Below are 25,486 nucleotides of genomic sequence, written 5' to 3'. Positions count from 1 at the left end.
ATACTATAGAGTATTTGGTATTTACTGTAGTAATATAATACCATAGTGTAGTAAATATGCTAAATACATCATCAAATACTTGAATATGTTTGTCTTTAACCAATTAGCTCCTTCTGTCACCACGTTGCCACTCCTACCTGAAAAGTCTCCCTCCTTACAACTTTTCTGTCGAGCCTTACCATACCTCCTCTGCCAAACTGGATTATCAATATATTTGAATCAAGTTTAAATAGAAATATTAGTTGGCATGAAGGACCCCCTTTATTCAGACAAACATATTGGGACTCATGAACCATTGCTGTGACTGTAGGGCAGGTTATTTACATTAATGGTGAGTATGTGCCTTTCATAAATCTAAACTTATTTTTTATATATATATTCTTTTAATTTTTTACATCATTGTTCATTTTCGAGCAATGTTTGCTTCCCCCCACCCCCTCAGGTGTGGTCCCCATAGAGTTTCCTTCCCCAAGGCACCGGTGCACCATCACCTCAGTCCCCTGTGCTCCTCCCTCCCTCCCTCTGATCCCTCTCCCGCCTCCTCCCCTGCAGGATGTCTCTGGTTTACAATTGCCTGTTTTTGCGTTGTTGTGTTTTGTGCTGTTGTTATTTTTTTTACACTGATGTCTTATAAGTGAAACCATCTGATATTTTTCTTTTTCCTTCCATAAATCTAAATTTAATAAAATCTTTGAATGACAGTGGTCTAATTTGTTTCAGTCACGTGACCAATGAATTGACAGAGGATTTTTCTCCTCGGGATCCAAGAACTGTTGTCACAAAACAAGATGCTGGGGGCTGCACTTCAATCACACCACCAGTGTCCCTACCTGAACTGGAAAGGGAAGAGGAAAAAGAAGACATTTCAGATCCCACAGACCTGAATTCCTGCAGTGCAACATATAGCAATTTAGGTAAGTGCAAATGTCATATGGTAGTATTTAAACTTGGCCTTTTGACGCTCTAGCTGTCTTTTCCCTGAAAAGATGATTTTTATTGTTTCACGGAGCAAAAGTTAAACGGAGTAAATAATTTTAACATACATCAGAAAAAGTGCTAGTGTTTATTAAGCATGTAGTAAATACCAGCTGTCATGAATCCTCTGCCACGTGCTGAAGGTCTGACATGGTTCCTGCCCTTGAGGGACATATATGTGTGTGTGTGTGTGTGTATATATATATACACGTGTGTGAGTGTGTGTGTGTGTGTGTGTGTGTATATATATATATATATATATATATATATATATATATAAAATACATGGGAGAACAATGCCTTCCTAGAGATAATTCCTGAACAACAGCATGGAACAGTAAAACAACTTGGTGAATGAGGACACCATATCTATTTCATGCTGCTGAAATGTGAGCTGGTTAGATAAGAGGATGCTCTTCAGGCTAAAACTTCAGACATTTTTCTGGTTTTGATAGTGAACCATCAAAGGGTTTTAAGCAGAGGAGTAATGTGATTCATTTTGTTTTAGAACATGCAGTCTAGGTTTCTGTGTGAGGATGGGTTAGAGGCAAAGTATTTGGTAGCAAGAAATCTGGTTGCAGGACCACATGAGGGGATGAGAGAGGCCTCAACTAAGATAGTGGACAGGGAAACAGTGGATAGATTTTAGAGAGATTTCAGTGGTAAAATACCTGAGACTTAATGATTAATTAGGTTTCACCCATATAAGAATTTACTGTATATCCCAGATTTCTGGCTTGGATCAGGGGCCTCAAGGAAGTAAGACCCCAGTTGTTGGAGTGATTAGGCAGAGGCTGCGGGCCCATCTCACAGAGATGTAGAGGAGAATCCTGTGCTGTGGAGAGGGTTAGGCTAAATCACCTCTAAGTAACCTTCAGAGGTTTCTCGATTTTCTAATCATCTTCACGATTTTTTTCTTCAGTGCCCTGTGACTTCTCATCTGTCACTCTCTCCTTTAGTGTCACAGTTTCCCTCCCTCTGAAAAGCAAAGCCTGGATAAGAATTTCTCAGTGCTGTTCTCACTGCTATTCCCATGAAGTCAGGAGAGAAATGAAGCGGCACAGACTACACTGCCCCAGGCAGATCTCTAGCCAGATTCTTCCAGGCCACTGACCAGCCCTCATACCTGTTTGGGAACCAGTGGTGTATAACATCAAAACATTCTTGTACCTAGTTTCTCATCTTCTTTCTTTTTTCACCATCAAGTCATTGAGGAAAAAATCATCCTAAAATCAGCTAGTATACTTGGAAATAAAAAGCCCTTTAAAAGGGGCTTTAAAACAACTGTTAAGGTTGAGGTAACACTAAGAGATAAGCTCTGTTAGGTCCCTTTGGGAAACTCAATCATAAGAACCCATAGGCAATTTAAAATACATTTTAAAAGGAAAAGTTCCATTCTAAATTCTAGAAGCCTTTTATGATTTGTGGGTACAGGAGAACACACTGCATTTTGCCCAAGCAGTTTGACTAATTTGACTGCCATTTTCCATTTGGAATAGATTTTGTAGTCAAGCAGCTTATTGAGCTTTTCCTAGTCTTTTATACTTTATGAGGTGTATTAGAAGAAGAAAAATATATTGTTTATTTGCTATATGTAACAAATCAGGAATTTTATTTCAGATATTCTTATTGTACCAAGATTTCTTTCATAATATCCTTGATAGGACATGGGTCTGCTAGACTTAAGCGGCCTGTTCGGCCACCATTGCTTGTTACCTGAAGTTCTGTATTCCTATACAAGGTCAGAACTGCCCGGTCAGTCAGTCATAAGAGCCAAACCTTACAAGGTGCCTTTCAAGTCAACCCAGAGCAGAAAGCTTGATTACCTTGGGAAGGCTATGCATCACAATACATGACCGGGAACGCCCAGGGGGCCAATGACCAGTGTATGACAAGAGACCCCAGAAGCTGATCAATAAAATGCCTTTATGACTGGGGGTCTGGGGTATGGTTTCGATTACAATGCTTGGTCGTCAAGCGTATAAAAATTATCTGATCAGCAGATTCATATCCCCCCGATGGCCTAGATGACAAAAACACATTCTTTAGTTTCACCCATCTTTTTCTCCTTGTCCTCTTACCCCACATAACTGATGCTGTGTGATTATTCTGTCAATGAAAAGGCCAGCATCTTGCTTGTTCAGCAGCATCCTGCATGTGCAGCTTGCTCCATGACTCCTGTTTATCAGTGTGCTGTTGCCGACCCCACAATAGGATATATACTGACTTTTACTGATGATATGGTATCCTGTGGCAGGTCTTCTTTAAAAATAGCTGTTAGCCAACATCTAACTTAATTATTTTGTCTTGTATCTTCTCAGTACATGGATTATTAGAAAACATAGAGCACTACTTCCATGAATATTCCTAATGCTTTATTTATGTTAACTCATTAAATCCTCACAACCACTTTAGAAGATGTAATCTGAATTATCCATATCTCAGATAAGGAAATTCAAGTCAGTGAACCTTGCACAATGTCAACAGAGCCAAAAAGAATTAAAACAAGATAGAAACTGGTTGGTCTTAACCACTAGACTATAATAATTGTAAAATGCTGAAGGACTGAAGAGTCTCCCTTTTTTAATATAAATCATATACTTTGAAACACAAAATTTAAGTTTTTTTTAAATATTATGATTACTTAACACACAGAAATGCTAGGTTAGAAAAACCTCATCAGAAAGATAGCTTTATTTCCATTTACTTTCAAAAGTATGTGATTCTCATAAAATGTTTCTTAGTTTTCCTTAAGTGCTCATACTTGGCTGCATAGAGAAAGGTTTTCCTATGTGAGTAAAATAATAAGTAACAAATAGAAAAATAAAGGAAAAAGATACTGTTTTAATGGACCAAAAGACTCAATATTATGAAAAAGTAAATCCTCGCACAGACTATTCTTAAGACTTAAGGCTATCTTGGGCCTCCCCGGTGGCGCAGCGGTTGAGCGCTGGGTTGCGAAGCTGCCTGCAGCCTCTGCAGCGCTGGTTCAACCCCCGGCCGATGGCGAGGGTCCCACATGGCGTGCAGACCTTCCCTGCCGCCCGCTGCTCCCCTCAGCAGTGTGTTTCGTCAGTCTGCCTGTTCTGTTCCCTGCTCTGGCTCTGGTGAATTCTCTCACCCTCCCGTGCTTCTGACTGTACCCAGTGCTTGTATAAATAAATATAAAAATAAATCTTTTTAAAAAATTATTCTAAAAAAAAAAAAAAGACAGATAAGGATTTTCTAAATATTAAAAAAAAAAAAAAAAAAAGGATTTAAGACTATCTTAACCAAAATTCCAAGCCTAGCTTTTGAACAAATGGGCACTGGTATTTTGAACAAAATACCAACAACAATGTAAGCCAAGGTTACCACAATCAAATCTTTTAAAAAGAATGTATAATAATCAAAATAATTTTGAAAGTAAAAACCTGTTTGAGGACTATCCTTATGACTCCTCAAAGCTTCATAATCAAGAAAGTATGTGTATGTTAAAGGGCCTCCTCTGGTGGTGCAGCAGTTGAGCGCTGGGCTGCGAAGCTGCTGGCAGCCTCGGCAGCGCTGGTTCGATCCCCGGCCATGGGCGAGTGTCCCGCATGGCGCACAGACCTCTCCTGCCACGCCCGCTGCTCCCCTCAGCAGTGTACTTTGGTCCTTCTGCCTGTTCTGTTCCCCATTCTGGCTCTGGTGAATTCTCTCACCCTCCCATGCTTCTGACTGTACCCAGTGCTTGTATAAATAAATAATCTTTAAAAAATAAAAGTATGTTATAGACATACAGACTTATTAAACAGAATAGAGCCCACATCTAGAACTGTACGTAGATGGTCACTTAGCTTTTGATAAAGGTACAAATGCAGTCAAATAATAATAATCTTTACAGCAAATAAAGGTGTGGACATAACTAGACAAAAATGAACCACAAAAACTTTTTTCAAAAAAACATAGGAAATTTTAGTGACCTTTAGAAATGTAGAAAGAAGTTTACAAAATTTTACCCAGAAAATTATAAAATATAGAAGAGAAGCCAATGATTTATTGAAAAACCCCTTATAAAAACCCCTGTTCTTTAAGTTCTTTAAAGTACTGTTAAGAAATAAGAGCAAGCTAAGGTGACAAAAAACATCGGCAAAATATCTGATAACGGCCTTGTTATCTAGATTATATAAATCTCAGCTCAAAAGAACTCTGGTTTTAAAATACAGACTAAAGATTTGACAAACTTCAGATACAGGAAAATATATGAATAACCAAATAGCACATGAAAAGATATTCAGCTTCATTAATCATCGGGAAATACAAATTAAAACCCAATGAGATACAAAGACACCCACCAGATCTGTAAAAAAAGAAAAATTACAACCTACAATACCAAATGTTGGCAAGGATGTGGACCAGCTAGAATTATAATACATTGTAAAGGGTGTCCAAGCCAGCACAGCTACTCAGAAGCATGTGTCAGTTTCTGATGTTACCATAAGACCACTGGTACTTTAGGGCATTTACACAAGAGGAATGAAAACAAATGTCTACAAAGAGACTTGTGCTTAAATGGACATAGCTTATTCTTAACAGCCCAAATACAAAAAAGCCTATATGGCTATCATCTGGTATATGGATGACTAATTCTGGTATAAACATGCTTACGAATGCTATTTAGAAACAAAATGAATAACTTGCCTGAATCTCAAAAACTAAATGAAGAAAGCAAAGGAACTACTGTATGATATATATATCAAACTCTAGAAAGGCGAAACTGTTGCCATAAGAACTAGATCAGTGATTGACAGTGGCCAAGGAGAGGGATAAAGGAGGATGAGTGATTGCAGGTAGGCACAAGGAGTGACAGAAATATTTTATATCATTATTTTGGTTGTGTTAATCACCCGTAGACATTGCAGAAACTCATCAAATTGTATTCTGATGTTTTTTACTGACTTTAATTTTGTGTTAATTATACCACAGTACAAGTAGTTGAAAAAATTAAAAAAGGAGAGAGAAAGCAACATTCTAGAGGGAGTCTCATGGTAAGGCCTCACCCACTGAGATGGGTGCCTATAGTTCTCCAGATGAATAGACCAATGGAAGAAACCAGGGAGGAAAGTTTAGGGTGACCCTCATTTCTACTGTGGAGTTTATTTCTGAAAATTAGATTGTAAAGTAGGACTAGGAAACAACAGGTTCGGAGCCTCAGACAAATTTAGGTTCATGTAACAACTGTATCGGGGCCTCCCTGGTGGTGCAACCTATGAAGCAACCTATGAAGCTGTCCATAGCCAATGCAGCACGAATTCGAATCCTGGCCAGGGAGCAACCCATATGGCACAGCAGACCTCTCCTGTCTCGCCCGCTGCTCCCCTCATCAGTGTATTTCAGTCAGTCCACCTGTTCTGTTCCCCGCTCTGTCTCTGGTGAATCCTGTCACCACCACCCCCACACCTCTAGCCTATACCCTAGTTCTTGTATGCATAAATAAATAAAAATTTTTTAAAAAGCAACTGTGTCGCGTACAGCATGTGTAATAGTGGGTCAGCTATTTGACATCCCTGAGCTTCAGTTTCCTCATCTGAAATGAGGGAATAATAACATCCGCTTTTAGAGCTGAGGGCAAAAGAAGTACTTGTACATATAAGTGCTTAATAAATGTGAAGTTCCTATATTTATCCCCCAAAAAAGTCTGTTACTTTCTCCTTTGTGTTTATTGTGCTAGCCAGAAAATGTAGAATGAAGTGGAAAGAAGTTAAAATGTTTATTAGAAATGTCAATTATGCAGGGCCTCCCCGGTGGCGCAGCGGTTGAGCACTGGGTTGCGAAGCTGCCCGCACCTCTGCAGCGCCGGTTCGATCCCCGGCTGCTCCCCGGCCACCAGAGGAGGGTCCCACGTGGCGTGCAGACCTCTCCTGCCGCCCGCTGCTCCCCTCAGCAGTGTACTTCAGTCCTTCTGCCTGCTCTGCTCCCCGCTCTGGCTCTGGTAATTCTCTCACCCTCCCGCGCTTCTGACTGTACCCAGTGCATGTATAAATAAATAAATAAATAAATAAATAAATAAATAAATAATAAAATCTTAAAAAAAAAAAAAGAAATGTCAATTATGTAGAAGAGCAAAATATAAATGAAAACCCAAAAATGTGGGCTGCTGCACAACTAATGACTGAGGGTGTGAAACAGGATAAGGACCCTGCGGGAACCAGAGCAGAGGCAGTGACTAGGACAGGTCCGCTCCCCCCACATCTGCTATTTATAGCAAAACAAAGGGGCATGGCTTGGATTTATTTTGTAGTTCCCATATTTCTTAGTTCTGAAAACTAAAAAGTTAAAAAAAAAAAAACCAACTCAACTGGAATAGGCCTGACTACCCTACTTCAGAATTTCCGGGAACCCTCTATCCTGGGGACAGACCATCGCACCCTAACAGGGCATAACAGAGAGCACTGTGAGGCCGCCATTCCCAAGGAGAGCTATAGACTTCTTTGAACTATATAATCTTCTGTTCACCTTAGAGATCAACTCCAGGCTTAATTCAGATGCCTTTTTTCTTGTTCTTAACTTAAATAAACTTTACTTTGTTTATAACTAGATAATTTAGTAGATTTTAGAACTGCACCATCTAATACAGCAGGTGCTTGCCACATCTGGCTGTTTAAATTTAAGATTTTAAAAATACCAATAAAATTCAATTCCTTAGTCTCACTAGCAACATTGTAAGTACTCAATAGCATGTGTGACTCGTAGTGCTGTATTGGACATGCAGATGGAGAACATCACAGACAGTTCTGTTGGAGAGCACCACTTTAAAAGAATTGGTTATTGGGGAGATTTGGGCGTAAAAGTCACCTAGTCTGTATGAAACTTGACAAGTCTTCAAGTAGGTGGCCCCTTAGAGAGTGATGGCTTTGCTCTGGGTGATTGTAATATGAGGCCACCGAACAAACTATGATACATAGCACTTTAATCCACCCCAAGCTGAATTTAGCAGGGTATCTGCCACCCAAAATGATTTCCTAAAGAAGTGATGGAATGTTATTTAATCAGACCTTCCACATTCTTCCCATGTTTCTTTTGTATATCTCAACATGTCTAGAAGAAATATCACTCGTTTTTTATGTGCCACACAGACTATTTTATCAGTCTGCTGAAATCAGGAGCTTGTAATGACTTCTACTCTGTTGGAAATAAGTTGGTGACTTTAGGTCTCCTTCACCCACTTTGTAACTGAGTACTCTTCTGCATTGTTTTTTAGAAAGATCTATCAAGTTTTCCTTTACTTGACACATTTTTGGCTTTCTTCCTCTTTTTGTGTGCCTGTAACCCAATACATTATCTAAAGCACACAGTAGTTGCTAAGAACGACTTTGAATTAGTGAATCAAAAGTAACTTTTGCATTTGACTCTAGAAGATTTCCAAGTTAGAGAAATTGAACTCTCCTCTAGAAAGTTCATGTAGGAACATTTCAAGTCCCAGTTTATGTGTTCCATTAATCAGCTGGCTTTATTCCCCCACCCCCTATATGAGGTTTAACCCAGGGGCTTCCTAATTAAGGAATTTTATATGCTGTGCTTCATTTCCTTCCAGTATGTTCCACAAGAACCTGTTGTATTTTTCATCTTACTTACCTGGCAGTTCCTTGGGGCTGCCCCCTTCAAACACTGAAAGAAAACCCCTGAAAGCCTTCTGGCACTGGAACTTCCTTTGGGTGTGTGTGAATGTCAGTGACAGACTAAGGGGTGGGTGTACTTAAAAGAATGTCATTACATTGCTGATCTTGATGTTGTACATTATAGAATAATATTGTCAGAAATGGCAGCTTTTTAAAAAAAAAATCATTCTTACGGCTCCATTACCATTTATTCATTTACTCACCAAGTAATTACTGAGGAACTTCTCTGGGCCAGACATTATTCAACACAATGCATAGTGATTTGAACTGAATTCAAGAAATTGGACATTTTTAGTTTATCTGAATTAAAAAAAAAAAACTGAGATTGGTAGCTTTCAACATTTGTTTGAGCATTTGTTGTACTTCCTAAAAATGTAATTATCTCTATTTAAAAAGAAACCGTAGACTTGTGTCCCTGTCTTTAAGTTAACTGTATTCACATTTAAAAATAGTTTCTTATATACGGAAATAAGTTGGCAGAGTGCAGTATTCATACATAGATAACTTACCCCCCAAATAAATAATGTCTGCTCTTGGAGAGATTTTCTCTAATGAGAGCTTACAGATATTGAGTCTGTCAGCTGCTACACCACTGACATTCCTTAAAGTGGTCTGTGCATGTTTTTATTTGAGACTAAGCTCAAAATGCTCTTTGGAGGTCAACTTTTGTTTTACTGTTTTTCATAAAATTGGCGACCACTGTGTTTTGACTATAGTGCAAACCACCATGGTTATGATTCCCAGGTCGATGAAGACCCTTTCTACTAAGCTGCTGATGCCAGTGGCCAGGGAACGAGATAGTGGGTACTGGGTTCAGCCCACGAGAGGCCCTCTTCATCTGACAAGACTAGTGCACAGTGATGGTGTAGGGAGTCCATTCTCATCTCTATTACTTAGCATGGACCCTGGGGGAGAATTAGGGATGAAGATTAAAAATATAAATTACACAGATAGATATGTTCCCTTTATTTGGACTTCAATACTTTCATTCAGCAAACACCAGCCATCTCCTGGGAACCAGGCCAGGCCTTGGGAATGCAGTTCTATCTTCAAGGACTCTCAGTCTTTGGGAAAGACGGGCATGGGCTAGACTTTTAGGAATGATGGTTGCTGTGATGCAGATATTTAAAGGCTTCATGAAAGGTTATGTCTGAAGGAGTATAGGAGAGGGTCACACAGGTTTTTAAGAGGAACTTGAAAGAATAGTTGTTTGCCAGATTGACAAGCAAGGGGGGATATTCCAGGTAGAGGGAACATATGTCCAGAGGCCTGGAGCTTGACAAATGAAAGTTTAATTGCCTATAAGTAATTAATGCAGGGTAGCAGTGAGTACAAGGAGGCAGAGTAGGGAAGATGAGACAGTAGAAAAACATATCATAAGTGATATGTTTATATGACAATGAGTATATCTTTTACCCATGGAAAATGGACAGTAACTGAAGAATTTTGAACACAGGATTTTTAGAAGACTGTGGGAGCAACCTACAGGATGATTGGAGACAGGCCAACCTAGGAGGCCATGCCATTCCTATCTTATTTGAATAAAGAACTAATTGTGCTCTTTAGCATACTGTTCCTGACCAACTGTGTGATTGCTAAGTGACTTTCATCCCTAATATCTAAAACTGTAATGATGATCAGGTCCTAAGCAAACATTTGCTGTGGACTGCCCTCGTGGGGCTTCCAGGATCATGCCTTTCAGTGGATCTCTGTTATAATGCTATTATTTGAGTTTTTCAATAAGCAGTTGCCTTTAAAGTGTTGATTTTTAGAGGTTTTTATTCATTTACTTTCTATTCATTTTACCTATCATATAAGGATTAAGAGCCCCATATCAACAATTTTCCTTCCTGGTGAGTTTTAAACACCCTTTTATATTCTTTGAAATAGTGTCTTAAATTATTCCCATTTAAGCTATTTTCAGCATTTGCTTTTCAGAACATTGTATAGGGCCTTACCTGTCAGTTTTTAAACAGAGAAAGAGAAAGAGAAAACAAAGAGGTAGAGGATATAGAGGATAGACGCTCTGAAGAAAGTAAGTAAAGCTTCAGTGTGATTTAGTCAAACATACTTGTCCAAAAGAACTTTTTTAGCCTATAGTAAGGCAAATTTTAGAATACTATTTTTTTTTTCTGTTTAGAGAACTGGTATGCCACAAAAATGCAGAGTATGTGATGTTATATCGGGTCTGCTAAGCGCTGAGCTTAGTGTCTGGCCCCAGAAGCTTGAGAGGCATGTACAGGATTACAAGTTTGAAAACAGCCAAGAAACCAAGTTTTTAAAACATTGACCCAATGATTGGAATTCTGTTAGGAGAACTTGTCTTTCTTGGAGGAAAAAAGATACACAACATTCTTTTAGACTGGAGAGTGGCTTGACCCACTCCCATGGGGTATAGAATGCTGTGGCTGTCTCGTTTGGAACAAAAAGTTTCTGATCCTCTGTGGAGATCTCCTTGGTGGGGTCTCTGTGGCTCCCAGGAGATCGTAGCCTACTGTACAGGAAGAGAAACCACTACGGTTAATTATTTTTATTTCCTTGCTGTCTGTTTTCATTTTGGAATGATACCCAGTTTTGCTGACTGTTCTTCAGCCCGGCAGCTGTTTACTGTGCGCCGTGACACGCCTCCCTCCGCAGCAGCTTCTGAAGGAATGTATGAAAAAAATACACATGTTATAAAAGACTAAACAATGCTTTAATGGAGCAAAAAGTACAGAACACAGGAAGAAGCGATGGCTCCTAGTCTGGAAGGGAGGAGGAGAATAGAAAGGAGGGAGAGGTTTCAGGGAAGAAGGCGCAGCTGGGCCAGGCTTAGTATGAAACCCCTTTGCTCGGGCAGAGATGTGAAACTAAAAACATGAAACATTACAAGTTCAGGAAGTGATTCATATGGAGTGGTTGATGGGAAATAGGTAGATAAGACAAAGAGGCTTGACCAACTAGCTGAGGAGTTTGGACTTTAGTCTACAGGTGGTGGAGAATGGCATCATCAGCCTTCTTCCACTCCCTTGGTGAGTGCTGAAGAGCTACTGCGATGATCGGTCTTGTCTCACTTGCCAGTTCTTCAGGTCATTGTTTTTTTTTTTTTAAAAGACCACTTTTGGAATCCTTATTCCTTCCATGTCTGACTATTTTTTTTTTTTTGCTCTAATATGGAAAGGGGTGAAAATGGCACCCTTCTCTTCTAGTGCCCACATAGGAAGGTATGAGAATGGGTTCATGTTTCTCCCCCTCGCTCCCTCCCCTCAACCAGACTGTCTGTTTGGCGCAGCTATACAAAGAAGACACAGCTTCTGGCCTCAGTGAGCACGCCAGGAGAGCGCTCAGCCAGGGGCAAGTCAAGTGTTAGATACGCTTAGGGAGAAGTGTCCGCAGGATATTTCTGAGTTCCCAAGGAAGAAGAGATCGATTTGGGGGGATATAGTAAGAAGCACTCCCCAGAGGCAGGATGTTGAAAGATGAGAAGAGAAACTATTCTTGGAAGGTCATTTTAAGCAAAGACAAAGTATGCAGTAGCTGGTAGTACTAGAGAAACCACAGGCATTTGGGTTACTGACTGAAGATACAGGGAGAATGCTGTGAGATTTTGAAATAGGTCCAACCAGCACTGGGTATATCAGGCTTGCTTTCTGTACTTGAGCAAAAAAAATTCTGTCCTTGGGATCAAGTTCAAATTCTGAAGGACAGAATTTTTAGAAAGAGGGAGTGCCGTGATCAGCTTTGGTATTTGGGGAAAAAAATCTCTAAAATGGCTAGTGCAGAGAGGGGACAAAATCTGATACAGTGATCCCAGCACCCAGACAGGGTTATACAGCACTGATGCATTACACCTGATCTCCCAAAGATCCAGGTCAGCAGCTGGAAAATAAATGCTTGTTACAAAGCATATTTCTGTTATCATAAATAAACTACATTTCTGACTTCTCGTAATAGCTGAGGCCGGATAGACTGGGACAACTCTGGGAAGGAGCTCTCACTAGTGCAGGACAGTAATTGACGGGTTCCTACGTCTTCAACGTCAAGAGTAGAGAGAACTGGGAAGATGTGACTGGAAACAGAATTTATGCTGGTTTCTAAGACTCGGTTGTTGATTTGTTTTAACGAGTTATAATATACATATCAAAAAATGTACCCTTTTTGGAGGGCGCAGTTCAGTGAGATTTAGTATATTCACAAAATTTTACAGCCATCACCAGTATCTAATTCCAGAATATTTTTATCACCCCAAACAAAAGCCTACTGGCCATCACTCTCACTTTCGTTCTGCCCATCCACCTAGCCCCTGGTGACCACGCAGCACTTTCTGTCTCTGTGGATGTATGTACTTCTGACATCTCGTCTAAGTGGAATTACATGACGTGTGAGGTCTTTTGTGACTGATTTCTTTCATTTAGCACGTTTTCAAGGTTCATACAGATGGGTATGTATTTCAGCACTTTATTTCTTTTCATGGCTGAATAATACTCTGTTATGTGGCTATTCCACATTTTGTTTTTCTTTTCATCATTTGTGGAAATTTAGTTTGTCTCCACTTTTTGGCTATTTTGATAAATGTTGTTAAGAACATTTCTGTACAAATTTTTATGTAGACATATGTTTTTGTGTGTCTTGGATATATTCCTAGGATTGGAAATGCTGGATCATATGACAGTTATCTTTTTGAATAACTGCCAAGCTCTTTTCCAAGTGTTTGATTCCCACTAGCAATATATGAGGGCTTAAATTTTTCCATATCCTCACCACAACTTGTTCATCTTTTTTATCATAGGTATTTTAGTGCATGTGAACTGCTGCCTCATGGTTTTGGTCTGCTTTTATGAATGGAGATTTTGAGTATTTTTCATGTGCTTTTTGGCCATTTGTATGTCTTTGGAGAAATACCTGTGCAAATCCATTTAAATCACTTTTTAAATTCATTTATGTATCTTTTTAATGTAAGTTATTTATAAATTCTGGATACAGGTATCTTATCAGTTATATGATTAGCATATTTTCTCCCTTTCATGAGTTATCTTTTTACAGTTTTGAAGTCATCCTTTAAAGCACAAAAGTTTTTTTGTTTTTTGAATTCAATTTTGTTTTAATCACTTGTGTTTTAGGTGTCACATATAAGAAACCATTGCCTAACCCAAGCTTGAAAAGACTTATGCTTATGTTTCTTTTTAAGAGTTTCACAGTTTTAGCTCTTACATTTAGACCTTTGATACATTTTGAGTTATTTTTTGGAAGTTTGAGGTACATTCACCTGTATTTCTCTCCTTATGCCATTACCACACAATCTTGATTGCTGTATTTTTGTAGTAGATTTTGAAATGGGGAGTTCTCCAGCTTTGATTTTCTTATTCCTGTTTTACCTACTATGAATCCCCAAGATATTTCCAAATGAACTATGGAATCATGCTGTCAATTCTACAAGAAAGCCAGCTGGGATTTTGATTTGTAATTACATTAAGTATTTAGATCACTCTGTTCCACGTGCCTCTTATCTTCCTTCCCAAGTCCTTTTTAGCTTCCACTCACCACTCAGCAACACCCTTCACTAGGTGGGGTAGAGAACATGGAACCTCCCCCTTTTAGATTATACTGTTACAATATAACATGATTAAAGTGATTAATTTTTCAGGTGTTATACCAACCTTGCACTTCTGGAATAAATCCAACCCTGTCATGGTGTATAACTCTTTTTGTATGTCGCTGGATTTAGTGTGCTGTGTTCATATGGGTCTCTGGTTGTCTGTCTCATTTCCTTGTCTGCAGTTGATGTGTAGTTCGCATTGGACTTAAATTTCAATTTAGGAAGTGTTCCCTCCTCTTCTATTTTTTGAAAGAGTTTGAAGGGTTGGTATTAAAATTCCTTTAACATTTGGTAGAATTCACTAATGAAGACATGTACTTCTAGAGTTTTCTTTGTGAGAATTTTTTAAATTACAAGTTCAATTTCTTTCATAGTTATTGGTACCTATACTTTTATTTTTCTCTGACATAATTCCTCCTTTTTCTATGATGGATTTTTTATATTATTTTTTATTGAGTTAACAACACTGTATATGATTTATGTGATTTACAACCCTGTACGTTTAGGGATATAGGTTCATACCTCTTCAGATGTGTGTTGCTATACCACACCAAAGCAGTAACTTCCATCATAGCCCATGTGTCCCCCTCACCTCTTTTTTCCCCACTCACCAGCTGTAGGGGAGTAAAAATCTGCCACCCCAAAATATGTCTTTGGCAAGAGGTTTACGTCATGGGAGGGACCCAGAAGTTGCTTTTGATGTTTATTATCTAGAATTCTCTCTGTAAGAGTTTTTTCTAGAAAGTCTTTAAATCCCCTTACCTATCGTCTATGGAGAACTCAGAAGTACCTTTGTTTTCCCCAGCAAATGCCCTGACTGAATTTCCCCTTTATTTTGCAACCTCCCTTGTCCTCACTAAACTATTTAGGATACATCTAAAGCCACACAGAGCAAGTTACTCAGCCATACTATGTCCCCCCATGTATATATGAGCTGTACATGCTGTCACTACATCTCTCTTACCAGTCTGTCTGATGCTCGTTGTCTGTCATGGTGCCCCATGACTAGTGTGACGGGCCAGATCGTTTCAACAGGGCCCTTCGATCCACAGTTCAGTCCTCCTGTTCAAACAGGATTGGGGCTGCTCATCCCTCCAGCGGGCTGTTTCTTTTACCTAGGCTGTCTGCCTTTCTATGCACATGCACACACACACATATTTTGTTTACACTAATATAGTTATATTCCTTGTTAAAAAAGATATTGCTACATGCCATTGATAGAGAAAGGGGGGTACTTAGGTTTGTATAAACTCTTCGGTATTCTTGAAGAGAGTTGTATGCATGGAAATTGAAATTTATTGTTATTACAGTCACAGTTTATAAAGTGCTTACCCTTAGTATTGCTACAAGGACATGATTTTAATAAATTGAGTGCCTTCTGTTCTTTCTGATCATCAGTAGTAGCATGTCTTAGTTTCCTGGGACTGCTGTAACAAAGAGCTACAAGCTAAATGACTTGAAGCAACAGGAATTTATTCTCTCACAATCTGGAGGCTAGTAGTCTGAAATAAAGGTGTTGGGAAGGTCATCTCCTTCTGCAACCAGGGTTAGAATCCTTCCTTGCCTCTTCCAGGCATCTTGTGGGGGCCATCAGTCCTGGGCATTCCTTAACTTACTGTTCCAGTACTCTGTTCTGCCTCTGCCATCGTATGATGTCTCCCTGTGTCTGTCTTCATATGACATTTTCTTCTTCTTATAAGGGCACTGGTCATATTGGATCATCACCTCATCTTAACTTGATTGCCTCTGCTACAACTATTCCCAAATAATGTCACATTCACAGGTGCCAGGCATTAAGACTTTTACATATATTGAGGGGACATAATTCAACCTGTAACAGAGTGCTATGCTCTGAGATATTGAGTAGGGGGCCTCACCTTAGTAACACTAAAGATTTTAATAGCTTTTATAAAAGTTTCATGGTATATTTCTCTGTCTTTTAAAAAAATAATGCTTCTCCCCATTATACAGTAAGCCCTGAAAATGCCATTGATCACACATTTATGTGTTTTCTTCTAGAAAGAAAGCAGAGATGCTTGGATAACTAGGGCTTATAAAGGATGTTTAAAATTACAGTTTATATGCCCCCCCCAAATAGAATCACAAAAATTTGTGAATAATTTTGGAATAGCAGTTCACTGTTGAAATGTACTTTTCCCCTTATCACAATCAGAGGAATCTTATACATAGACCAATTTAAGTACTGCCAGAATCCATCTCTGTAGTGAAATTAAATAATATTTTTAATAAAATTGTATTGGGGCCTCCCCTGGTGGTGCAGCAGTTGAGCGCTGGACTGCGAAGCTGCCCACAGCTTCTGCAGCGCCAGTTCGATCTCCGGCCACCAGCGAGGGTCCCACATGGTGCGCAGACCTCTCCTGTTGCCCGCTGCTCCCCTGAGCAGTGTATTTCGTCAGTCTGCCTGCTCTGTTCCCCACTCTGTCTCTGGTGAATTCTCTCACCCTCCCGCGCCTCTGACTGTACCCAGTGCTTGTATAAATAAATAAATAAATAAATCTTTTTTAATAAATAAATAAATAAAATTGCATTTGTATGTAATTGAATTGAAAATGACAAGTGTTGTATACAATACAGCATAACTTTGGATCAAAGTTAAAAGAAAGAATACTGCTAGCCTAGTTCCACTTGTTTTTAACAATGCTTCCAATTATTTTCTTTATCCACAAATGCTATCATCTCTACTTGGTCTCAATACAATTATTTGAGTGTCTGTCATTCCTTAGTACTCCTGTGTGGTGAGTACAGCACTTTGGGGAGCAGGAGAATCCATGTTCCTTTTTTTTAGAACATAGCCCATGGCCCTGTTCCTCTGGCACAGGAAGACTAGGGCATTGTTAACATTTGTCACTCCCTCATGTCTTGGACTCTTACCTTTTATGTTTTGCTGTTCTTTGGTTGTTTCATTTTCCTATTTTGAATTAAGGCATTGACTTACTATACTTCCTCAGCCACCGCAGAAGTTTCCACTATGTAACAAGAGTGAAAACTATACTTAATTATTCTTTTTCTTTCTTATCAAACAATACAGGGCAATCTAGAGCAGCCATGATACCTCCCAAGCATCCACGGCAGCCTAAGGGAGCTTCGGATGATGCCTTTGCTGGAAAAACAGACCAAGAAATGCCTACTGCTTCCCAACCTACGCCACCCCCACTGCCAAAGAAAATGATCATAAGAGCCAACACAGAGCCAATCTCCAAAGATGTCCAAAAATCTCTGGAAACTAGTCTTTGTGTCTTGGCTAACCCTACCTATGATATCGACCCCAACTGGGATGCCAGCAGTGCTGGCTCTTCTATGAGTTATGAACTCAAGGGATTGGACATTGAGTCTTGTGACTCGTTGGAGAGACCTTTGCACAAGGAGAGACCTGTACCCTCAACAGCAAACAGTTTCTCCAGCTTAACCACTGTCAGTATTAAGGATAGATTTTCCAACAGTATGGAGTCCCTGTCCAGTCGGCGTGGTCCCTCTTACAGACAGGGCCGAAGCATCCAGAAGCCACAGAGACAAGCACTTTATCGAGGACTTGAGAATCGGGAAGAAGTGGTGGGTAAAATCCGATGTCTTCATACAGATGCTTTGAAGAAACTGGCTGTTAAATGTGAAGACCTCTTCATGGCTGGGCAGAAAGACCAGCTCCGTTTTGGAGTGGACAGCTGGTCAGACTTCAGGCTCACCAGTGACAAGCCATGTTGTGAGGCAGGTGATGCAGTTTACTACACAGCTTCGTATGCAAAAGATCCACTTAATAACTATGCAGTCAAGGTAAGAAAAGGAAACACTAATATTATCCTTAACTAACACACCATTATTGGTATGGGTCCGTTCTTCATTCCTCCATTCGGCAAAAGGTGACTGAGCACCAGATATTGTCGTGAACAGAGGCTTGCTTAGTAGTTAGAGGAGATAACCACATATAAAGGACAAACATACAACATAGTATGCTGAGTGCTAAGATAGAGGTAAACAGAATTCTAGAGGAGCTTGGAGGAGCTTAACCCACATTCTAGAGATCAGAGAAGTCTTCCTGGAGTAGGTAATCCCTGAGCTGTGATTGTTTGCAAAGACAGCCTACACAAATAAAGTCCCATGTATGCTTTCCACTCCATGTTTCCGACTTTATTCTCTAGCAAATAAGAGAACCTTGTCTACCTCTGCTCTTCAACTCTTATGCTTCCTGGATAATGTTGTTATAAAGGAATATAATATTTGAGGACATACCAGGAGCTTTGTTGGTGTGTCGTATAGTTTAATCTTTGCGTCATCTTGATGAGGTTAAGCTCTTTTTATCCATCTGACAATGAGAAAAACTAAGCTCAAAAAGGTGAGTGAGGGCCTCCCTGGTGGCGCAGCGGGTTGAACACAGCTCTGTGAGGCTGTGCGCAACCTCTGCAGTGCGGGTTCGATTCCCGGCGGCCAGGGAGATGCCCACATGGCTCGGCAGACCTCTCCTGTCTCTCCCGCTGCTCCCCTCAGCAGTGCCTTTGGTCTATCTGCCTGTTCTGATCCCCACTCTGTCTCTGGTGAATCCTGTCACCCTCTCACACCTCTGGCCTGTACCTCTGGCTCTTATATAAATAAATAAAAATAAAAAATCTTTTAAAAAAAAAAAGGTGAGCAGACTTGTTCAGGGTCACTCAGCTAGCACATAGTATTATAGGGCAGCCCCGATATTGAATGGGTTGCCTGGCTGTGGGTCCTCACCCACGCGCTTAAAAGGGACTTATTAATAGTCCACTACAGGCACACACAAAAGGTTAATAAAAGGTTTATTTACAAGGGAAAAGGAAATAAGGAAAATGTACAACTCAGGGAGAAAATAGGGAAATAAAGTCTTTAATGCGTCCTACCCGATCCGCCGACCTGGAAACCCAAAGGCACTCTCAGCACTGGCCGGACCCTGCGAGCTGGCGGAGAGCCAAAATGGGGGAACCCCTCCAAAGCCCACGTGTCTGGCTCTATACCAAACCTGGCTGCTTAACCCCACCCTCAGGTCCCAGCCGCCTTCCCTTTGGTGGTGATGGGATTTGGAGTTCCCAATGTCTTTGGCTTTGGCCTGGGGTGGGGGTGGAGTCCACAAAGACTGTATGGAATTAGCTTTAGGACAGCCTTTTCCCCCTAACAATAGCACATATTAATTTCTTGCATATGTAGCACCCATTCCTGATAACCCACTTCTTCAAGAGTGCTAAAGCTCTTGACACAAAGAATTCTTGTCCAGTTACATGCACTCTAACAGTAAGCCTTAAGTTTCATCAATATAATAAAGCGTAGACTTTGAAGTCCGAAAGATATGGTTTCAAATCCTGTCTCTGCCTCATAGTAGTTTTGTCACAAGTTGCAATTCTGAGTCTCAATTTCCTTAACTTTAAAATGACATAGTAATGGTTCCCATCTTATAGGACTGGTTGAAAGAGAACAAAATGTCACTAATAACTATCCATTTCTTTCAGTGCCCCATAGCTTCTCCCTAGGTTATTTTAAGAGTAACAATCTTTGAGCCTCAATTTCCTCCTCTTTCAGATGTTTACCATGATAATCCATCTACTTCATGGTGTTGAGGTGAGCATCCAGGGAGATAATATACTATGAAGTATTTTTTTTTTAATCCCAAAACACTATGTAAATTTAGGATAATGTTCTCTCTTCCTGTAACCTCCTTTTCACTGATTCTACTCACTGGTTCAAAACCAATTAACATATCTAAATGACTTTTACATGTTAATTTGACTTAGAAAGACCAGATGGTGTCTTAGTAAATTAAATGGATAAGGTAAACCTTTGCTTTTACCTGTCAATCAAGACGGAATGTATATTTGAACCAGACCTTTAGCTCAGCTGCTCTCTGCAGTTTTAGGTATAGACACAATTTGACTGCCTATGGCACTGACAGGCCCTGTGCCCCAACCCACTCTTTCTGAATTAAACTGAGGGGTAAACAGTAGAGAAAGGATCTGTATTCAAGTTAACACAATTTTGTTGCATATGAAAAGCATTGGGAGATGCTGTGCAGCACTCAAGAACTGTTATATCAATTGGGGTTTAGGGGCGTCATCTATGTTGGACCTTTATTGCTACAAGATTGCCAATGCAGGATTAGTACCTATTCCAGAAAGGGGCGTTGAACTATCTGTTCTTTCAAAACAATTGAGAAGAAGGGCTTGACTAACTTTATGTATTATAGCCCTACAATCTTGTCTCTTTCCCAAATCAATGGTTCGGTATTGATTTCTTTGCCTGTAATGACGCAGAAGCAATCTCCAAAGAACAGGTGGCAAGTGGTTATATACTGGGAGTTGTTGGCAGGTTGGGAAAGAATGTTTTACACTAAATGGTGAATATAAATGTCTTTTTGAAGATACTCTGGATGTTTCTAGAAGTACGAAATTGATTCTTCAACCTTAGAGGAATAAACAGCTAGGACACTGTGAACCCTACCTTTGCAAAGATAAACAAAACAGATCAGCAGTTTGCTACACAAGCAACTTTTTACTATTTGTTTTAAAATACCCATTCCCATACTAATGGGATTTAGAATAGGTGTAACTGTTTCTTGAAGAAATAAAAAGATCTTTAAATTTATCAAAGAAAATCAGTGCTAGAATTTAGCAATTAGAAAATCAAAGGATACTTCCCCCCTTTCCTAAGGAAGGATACTTCTACCAAATAGCCAGAAGTGATCCAGTACTAAGATCTTTAATCTCCAGGCTGTCTTGCTCAGGCTTCCATAACAACGCACCATAGACAGGATGACTTAAATGACAGAAATTATTATCTCTGGAAAATGAAGGGTAGAACTTCATTTTCCAGCTAATTCACTTTCACGTAGGACTCTCTTTCTGGCTTGCAAGCAGCTGCCTTCTCCCGGTGTCCTCACATGGTTGAAGGGAATGGAAGGCTCTCTGGTGTTTGTTTTTCCAGGACACTAATCCATGCCAGGACCCTATCTTTATGATCTCATTAATCTCTTTGTTGCCTCTTCAATTACAGTCACATTTGGAGTTTAGGACTTGAACTGAATTTTGGGGGTTCACCCTTCAGTTCATAGAATTCTGCCCTTGGTTCTTCAAAATTCTTGTTCTTTTCATACGCAAAATTCTTCCGGTCTACCTTAATGCCCTTAAAGGTCTTAATTCATTCCAAAATCAACTATAAAGTCTAAAGTCTCGTCTAAATATCATGTAAATCTTATATGAGTAAAATATAGGTCTCATTCATCCAAAAGCAAATTTCCTCTCGAACTGTGGGCCTATGAAATCAGAAAAGTTATGTGGTTCCAAAATATAGCAGCAGAGAGGCATAGAATAGGCAATACTATTCTAAAAGGGAAAAATTGAAAGTCTGGAAATGGTGATAGAATCCAAGTAAGTCCAAAACCTAGGGCTCAGGAAAAATCCTCTTCGGTTCAATACTCTAACTCCAGGTACACTGGGGTGGTAGATTCACCCCCATGACTCTGCTGGGCACCCTGCTACTATGAATGTTCGCAAGGGCCCTTCCCACATAGCCCTGGGTGATGGCCCTATCCATGTCGCTCTCCACCGAGTTGGCTTACCCTTGAGGCATTGGGCAGAGTCAGCTGGCCCTCCAAATCTAAAGAGAGGCCCTACCACTTGAACTGAAGAAGAGCCTTGCCCTGGACCCAAGATGTGAGTAGTACCCTGATGGTCCCCAAAGTGCTCTGGGGTTATTATCCACTTAGAATAGTACACTTCCGCAGCACAGTAATTCTGTGGTCCCATCCTGTAAACTCCCAAAAGCATGACAAGCCTTCTTTATTCTGTTTTCTCTGTCTCCTTGGCTCAGACTCACAGTGTCTTTGCTGATATAATCCCATCACTGTTCCTGTCTTCTGCTGGGATGACTGATTAAGCCCAAGAGTCACACCTCTGATATCTTTATCAAATGATAAAATAAGCTTTCTCATTTTTTGCAGTATGGGCAGTATGGATGAGAATTTTCTAAATCTTCATGTCTGGTACCTTCTTGCTTAACAGCTTCTTCTTTAATTCATCTCTCTCCTTTGACATTTTACTGTAAGCAAGTAGGAGAAACAAGATGCTCTTTCAGCACTTTGCTTAGAAATCATCTCAGTCCAATATCCAATTTCAAAGCTCTCAAGTTCTACCTTTGGCAAAATGGTGGAACACAGCTTGTCATGTTATAAGAAAGATCACCTTCTCTCCAATTTCTAATAACGTTTCTCATTTTTGAGACTTCACCAGAATCACAGTTAGTGTTCATATTTCAGGCAACAGTCTATTCATGATTATCAAGGTTTTTCTATTTTGCACCTCAAAACTCTTTCAACTTATACCCAACTTCAAAGCTTGTAAATTCCGGAGTGTTGGTTACAGTAGTATCCTGCTCTGGTACCAGAATCTTAGTCTGCTCAGCCTGCCATAACAAGATACCATATGCTGAAAGCCAGTTCTGGAGCCTAAAAAGGAGGACTCGTCTTGCCTTGAGACATCTATCCTCTCACTATGTGGGAGGCTTGAGGAGGTGGGGCATATGTATGAAATTTACATAATTTCATATGTATGAAATTAACATTAGTATTTCCACATATCAATTTGCAGAAGACACAATTCAATCCATAACTTTATTTTTTTATTGTGAATTTTATCATTTTTATTTATCTTAAACTAAAAGGCATCAGAATACAGAATAAAAAGAAAGTGGACTGAATCAGCTGCCATGGATCCAAATTCCAAATCTATCCCTGTGTATTCTTTTTTTTTAAAAAAAAAAGATTTATATATTTATGCATACAAGAACTGTGTAAGCCAGAGGTGTGGGGAGGCGAGAGGATTCACCAAGAGATTGGGGAGCAGAACAAGCAGATCTATTGAAATACACTGCTAAGGGGAGGCAGTGGGTGAGGCAGGAGAGGTCTGCTGAGCCATGTGGGTTGCTACCTGGCCAGCTGGGAATCAAACTCGTGCTGCAGTGGCTGGCAATAGCTTCATAGCACTGTCTTTAACCCCTGCGCCACTAGGGAGGCCCTATCCCTATGTGTTCTTAAACAAGTCATGTTTTCATACACCATGGTTTCCACATCAATAGATACTAACTACCCTGCCTACTCATAAGATTGCTGTAATGCAATAAGTGTTTATGCATTAGTAGAACTGCTTTCATAAACTATAAAGTACACATAAAATATAATAAAATGTGTATTATTGTTAATAATAATAGAAAAATACTGCTTAACATTCTTTGGATCACTCACTATTATTCTTTAATATTAGGCACTAGCCTGAACATATTTAGATAGGTTCTGTACTTAAATATTTTCTTTCTTATATTGAAAGACATAAACAGCTTTCCTTAAAATTATGAGAGAAAGCTACTAAAGGCTAACATCCTCAAGAATTTAAGCACTGCCAAGAATTAGAAACAACTAAGTGCCTTATATTAAGGAAGTAATTTAATAAGTTAAAGTACATCAGTTCAATAGAATGTTTGCAGCCTTTAAAAATTGTGATTATGTAGACTATAATGTCATAAAAAACACTTTTTTGTAAAATGTTTCATGAAAATGGGAGAATATCAAGTAGTATGATCATAACTTTTCCAAAATTGGTCTACATAATAGTAATGTGCAAGTAATTCTGATGTTGGAGTAATGATAATTATAGGTAACTTTGTTTTCATTTTTAAAAATGATGTTTTTTCAGTGAAAAAAATAAGAAATTATACATTTGGGATCATTTGATACTGAGCATCATGAAGGCAGGTCTGGTATCCACAATTACTCACGACTGTAGCCCCATCCTCTAGCACAAATTATAAATAGCTCCTGTTAAATGCTACCTGGATTTGCATAAACTAATTAGTCTGTTTGACTGCTCTTCTGGGAAGAGCATTGCCATCTGTGGGTAACCTATTTCAGGATCACCTGCAAGGTTTTCATTAAAAATATCATCTCCAAATATTATTCAGCAATCAAAAAAGATAAACTCATGCCATTCGCAGCAACATGGATGGAGCCAGAAGGAATTATGCTCAGTGAAATAAGCCAGAAGGAAAAAGAAAAATATTGGATGGTTTCACTTATAACAGGAATATAGGGGAACCAAATAGGACATCAGTGTAAAAAAATAATAATTACCGTACAAACCACAACAAAGCAAAAACAGACAATTATAAACCAGAGACATCCTGTAGGGGAGGAGGAGGGAGAGGGATCGGAGGGAGGGAGTAAGGAGCACAGGGGACTGAGGTGATGGTGCACAGGTGCCTTGAGGAAGGAAATTCTATGGGGACTCAATCTGAGGGGGTGGAGGGAAGCAAATATTGTCTGAAAAAAATTAAAAAATGGTAAGTGTTAAAATAAAAAAAGTATTATAGAAAAAATAAATAAAAAACAACTGACTGTTGGAAAAAAAAAAATTCATCTCCAAGACTCTATGCACAACATGACAGATGGTTTTGATAAACTGTTCCCCTAAAAACAACTAGGGAAAACTAAATTTTGCTCATAGAAAATTTTGCCAATTCATTGCTGGTGATAGGGGACTGACCCATGGATATTTTGCTCTGAAGCTGGCAGTTTGCTATGGGGGTAGAACAGGAAGAAACAGATGGAGCTGCAACCAGGGCAGTGGCCAGTCCAGTCAGTGAACAGGCATAGGGACTGGGTATAGGGGCTTGGCAGGAGGTCGGACAAATGCTTACCTACTATGTTTCCAGTGCAGGAAGCATTGGTTCATTCATGGAGAAACTAGCTATTGGCAGCATGGGTGGCAGAGCCTCCTCCCTCTTCCCTGCTGGGACATTAGAGAGAGAGCTCTACTGCCTTCTGCAGAGAGGAGTCATAGAATTTGGGCTTCATGAAGACGTGAACAATGCTAGCTCTCGAGGAAGGGGAGAAGAAGTAATGTAAAGCCCTTGACCTGGAACAGCCCTTTCTTCCCAAGACTGAATTTGAATCTTTGGCTAATTTTTCATCCCTTCTTCACCTGCCACCAAATTAAAGAAGATAAACAAAACTTAAAGACATAGTGCCCAGTGCCCCAACCAGAAAAGACAGATAAGACAACATAAATGTCTAGGAAACAAAGAGCCTGGGGACACAGATGAAAAAGCTAAGGAAGAAGAAGTCCATTGACCTATATAAAAGATAAAGAATTCAAGAATCTATTAGATGAAATTTTTAGAATAACAATCATAAAGAAATTCATTTAGATCTTAAGAGTACAATGAAACATAGAAAGGCAGGTGTAGCATCCAAGAAAAGAGATCCAGGAAAAGAAAGAGTTCTACA

General features: G+C 39.6%; 1 protein-coding gene across 1 annotated transcript in view; it reads left to right on the top strand.

The window, feature by feature from the left end:
- Positions 1 to 25,486, top strand: part of PEAK1 (pseudopodium enriched atypical kinase 1) — a 152,532-nt gene that overhangs the window by 103,378 nt on the left and 23,668 nt on the right. The window contains exons 3-4 of the mRNA XM_037502056.2: positions 721 to 914; positions 17,240 to 17,979. Of these exons, the coding sequence (XP_037357953.1) occupies positions 721 to 914; positions 17,240 to 17,979 (934 nt within the window). The remainder of the gene's footprint in view (positions 1 to 720; positions 915 to 17,239; positions 17,980 to 25,486) is intronic.

This window comes from Talpa occidentalis, unplaced genomic scaffold (assembly GCF_014898055.3).
Source record: "Talpa occidentalis isolate TD23 unplaced genomic scaffold, MPIMG_talOcc4v2.1 talOcc4.11, whole genome shotgun sequence".
In the NCBI taxonomy this organism is placed as follows: Eukaryota; Metazoa; Chordata; class Mammalia; order Eulipotyphla; family Talpidae; genus Talpa; species Talpa occidentalis.
Note: the sequence above shows the minus strand (reverse complement) of the source record. Positions and strands in the feature narration are given on the sequence as shown.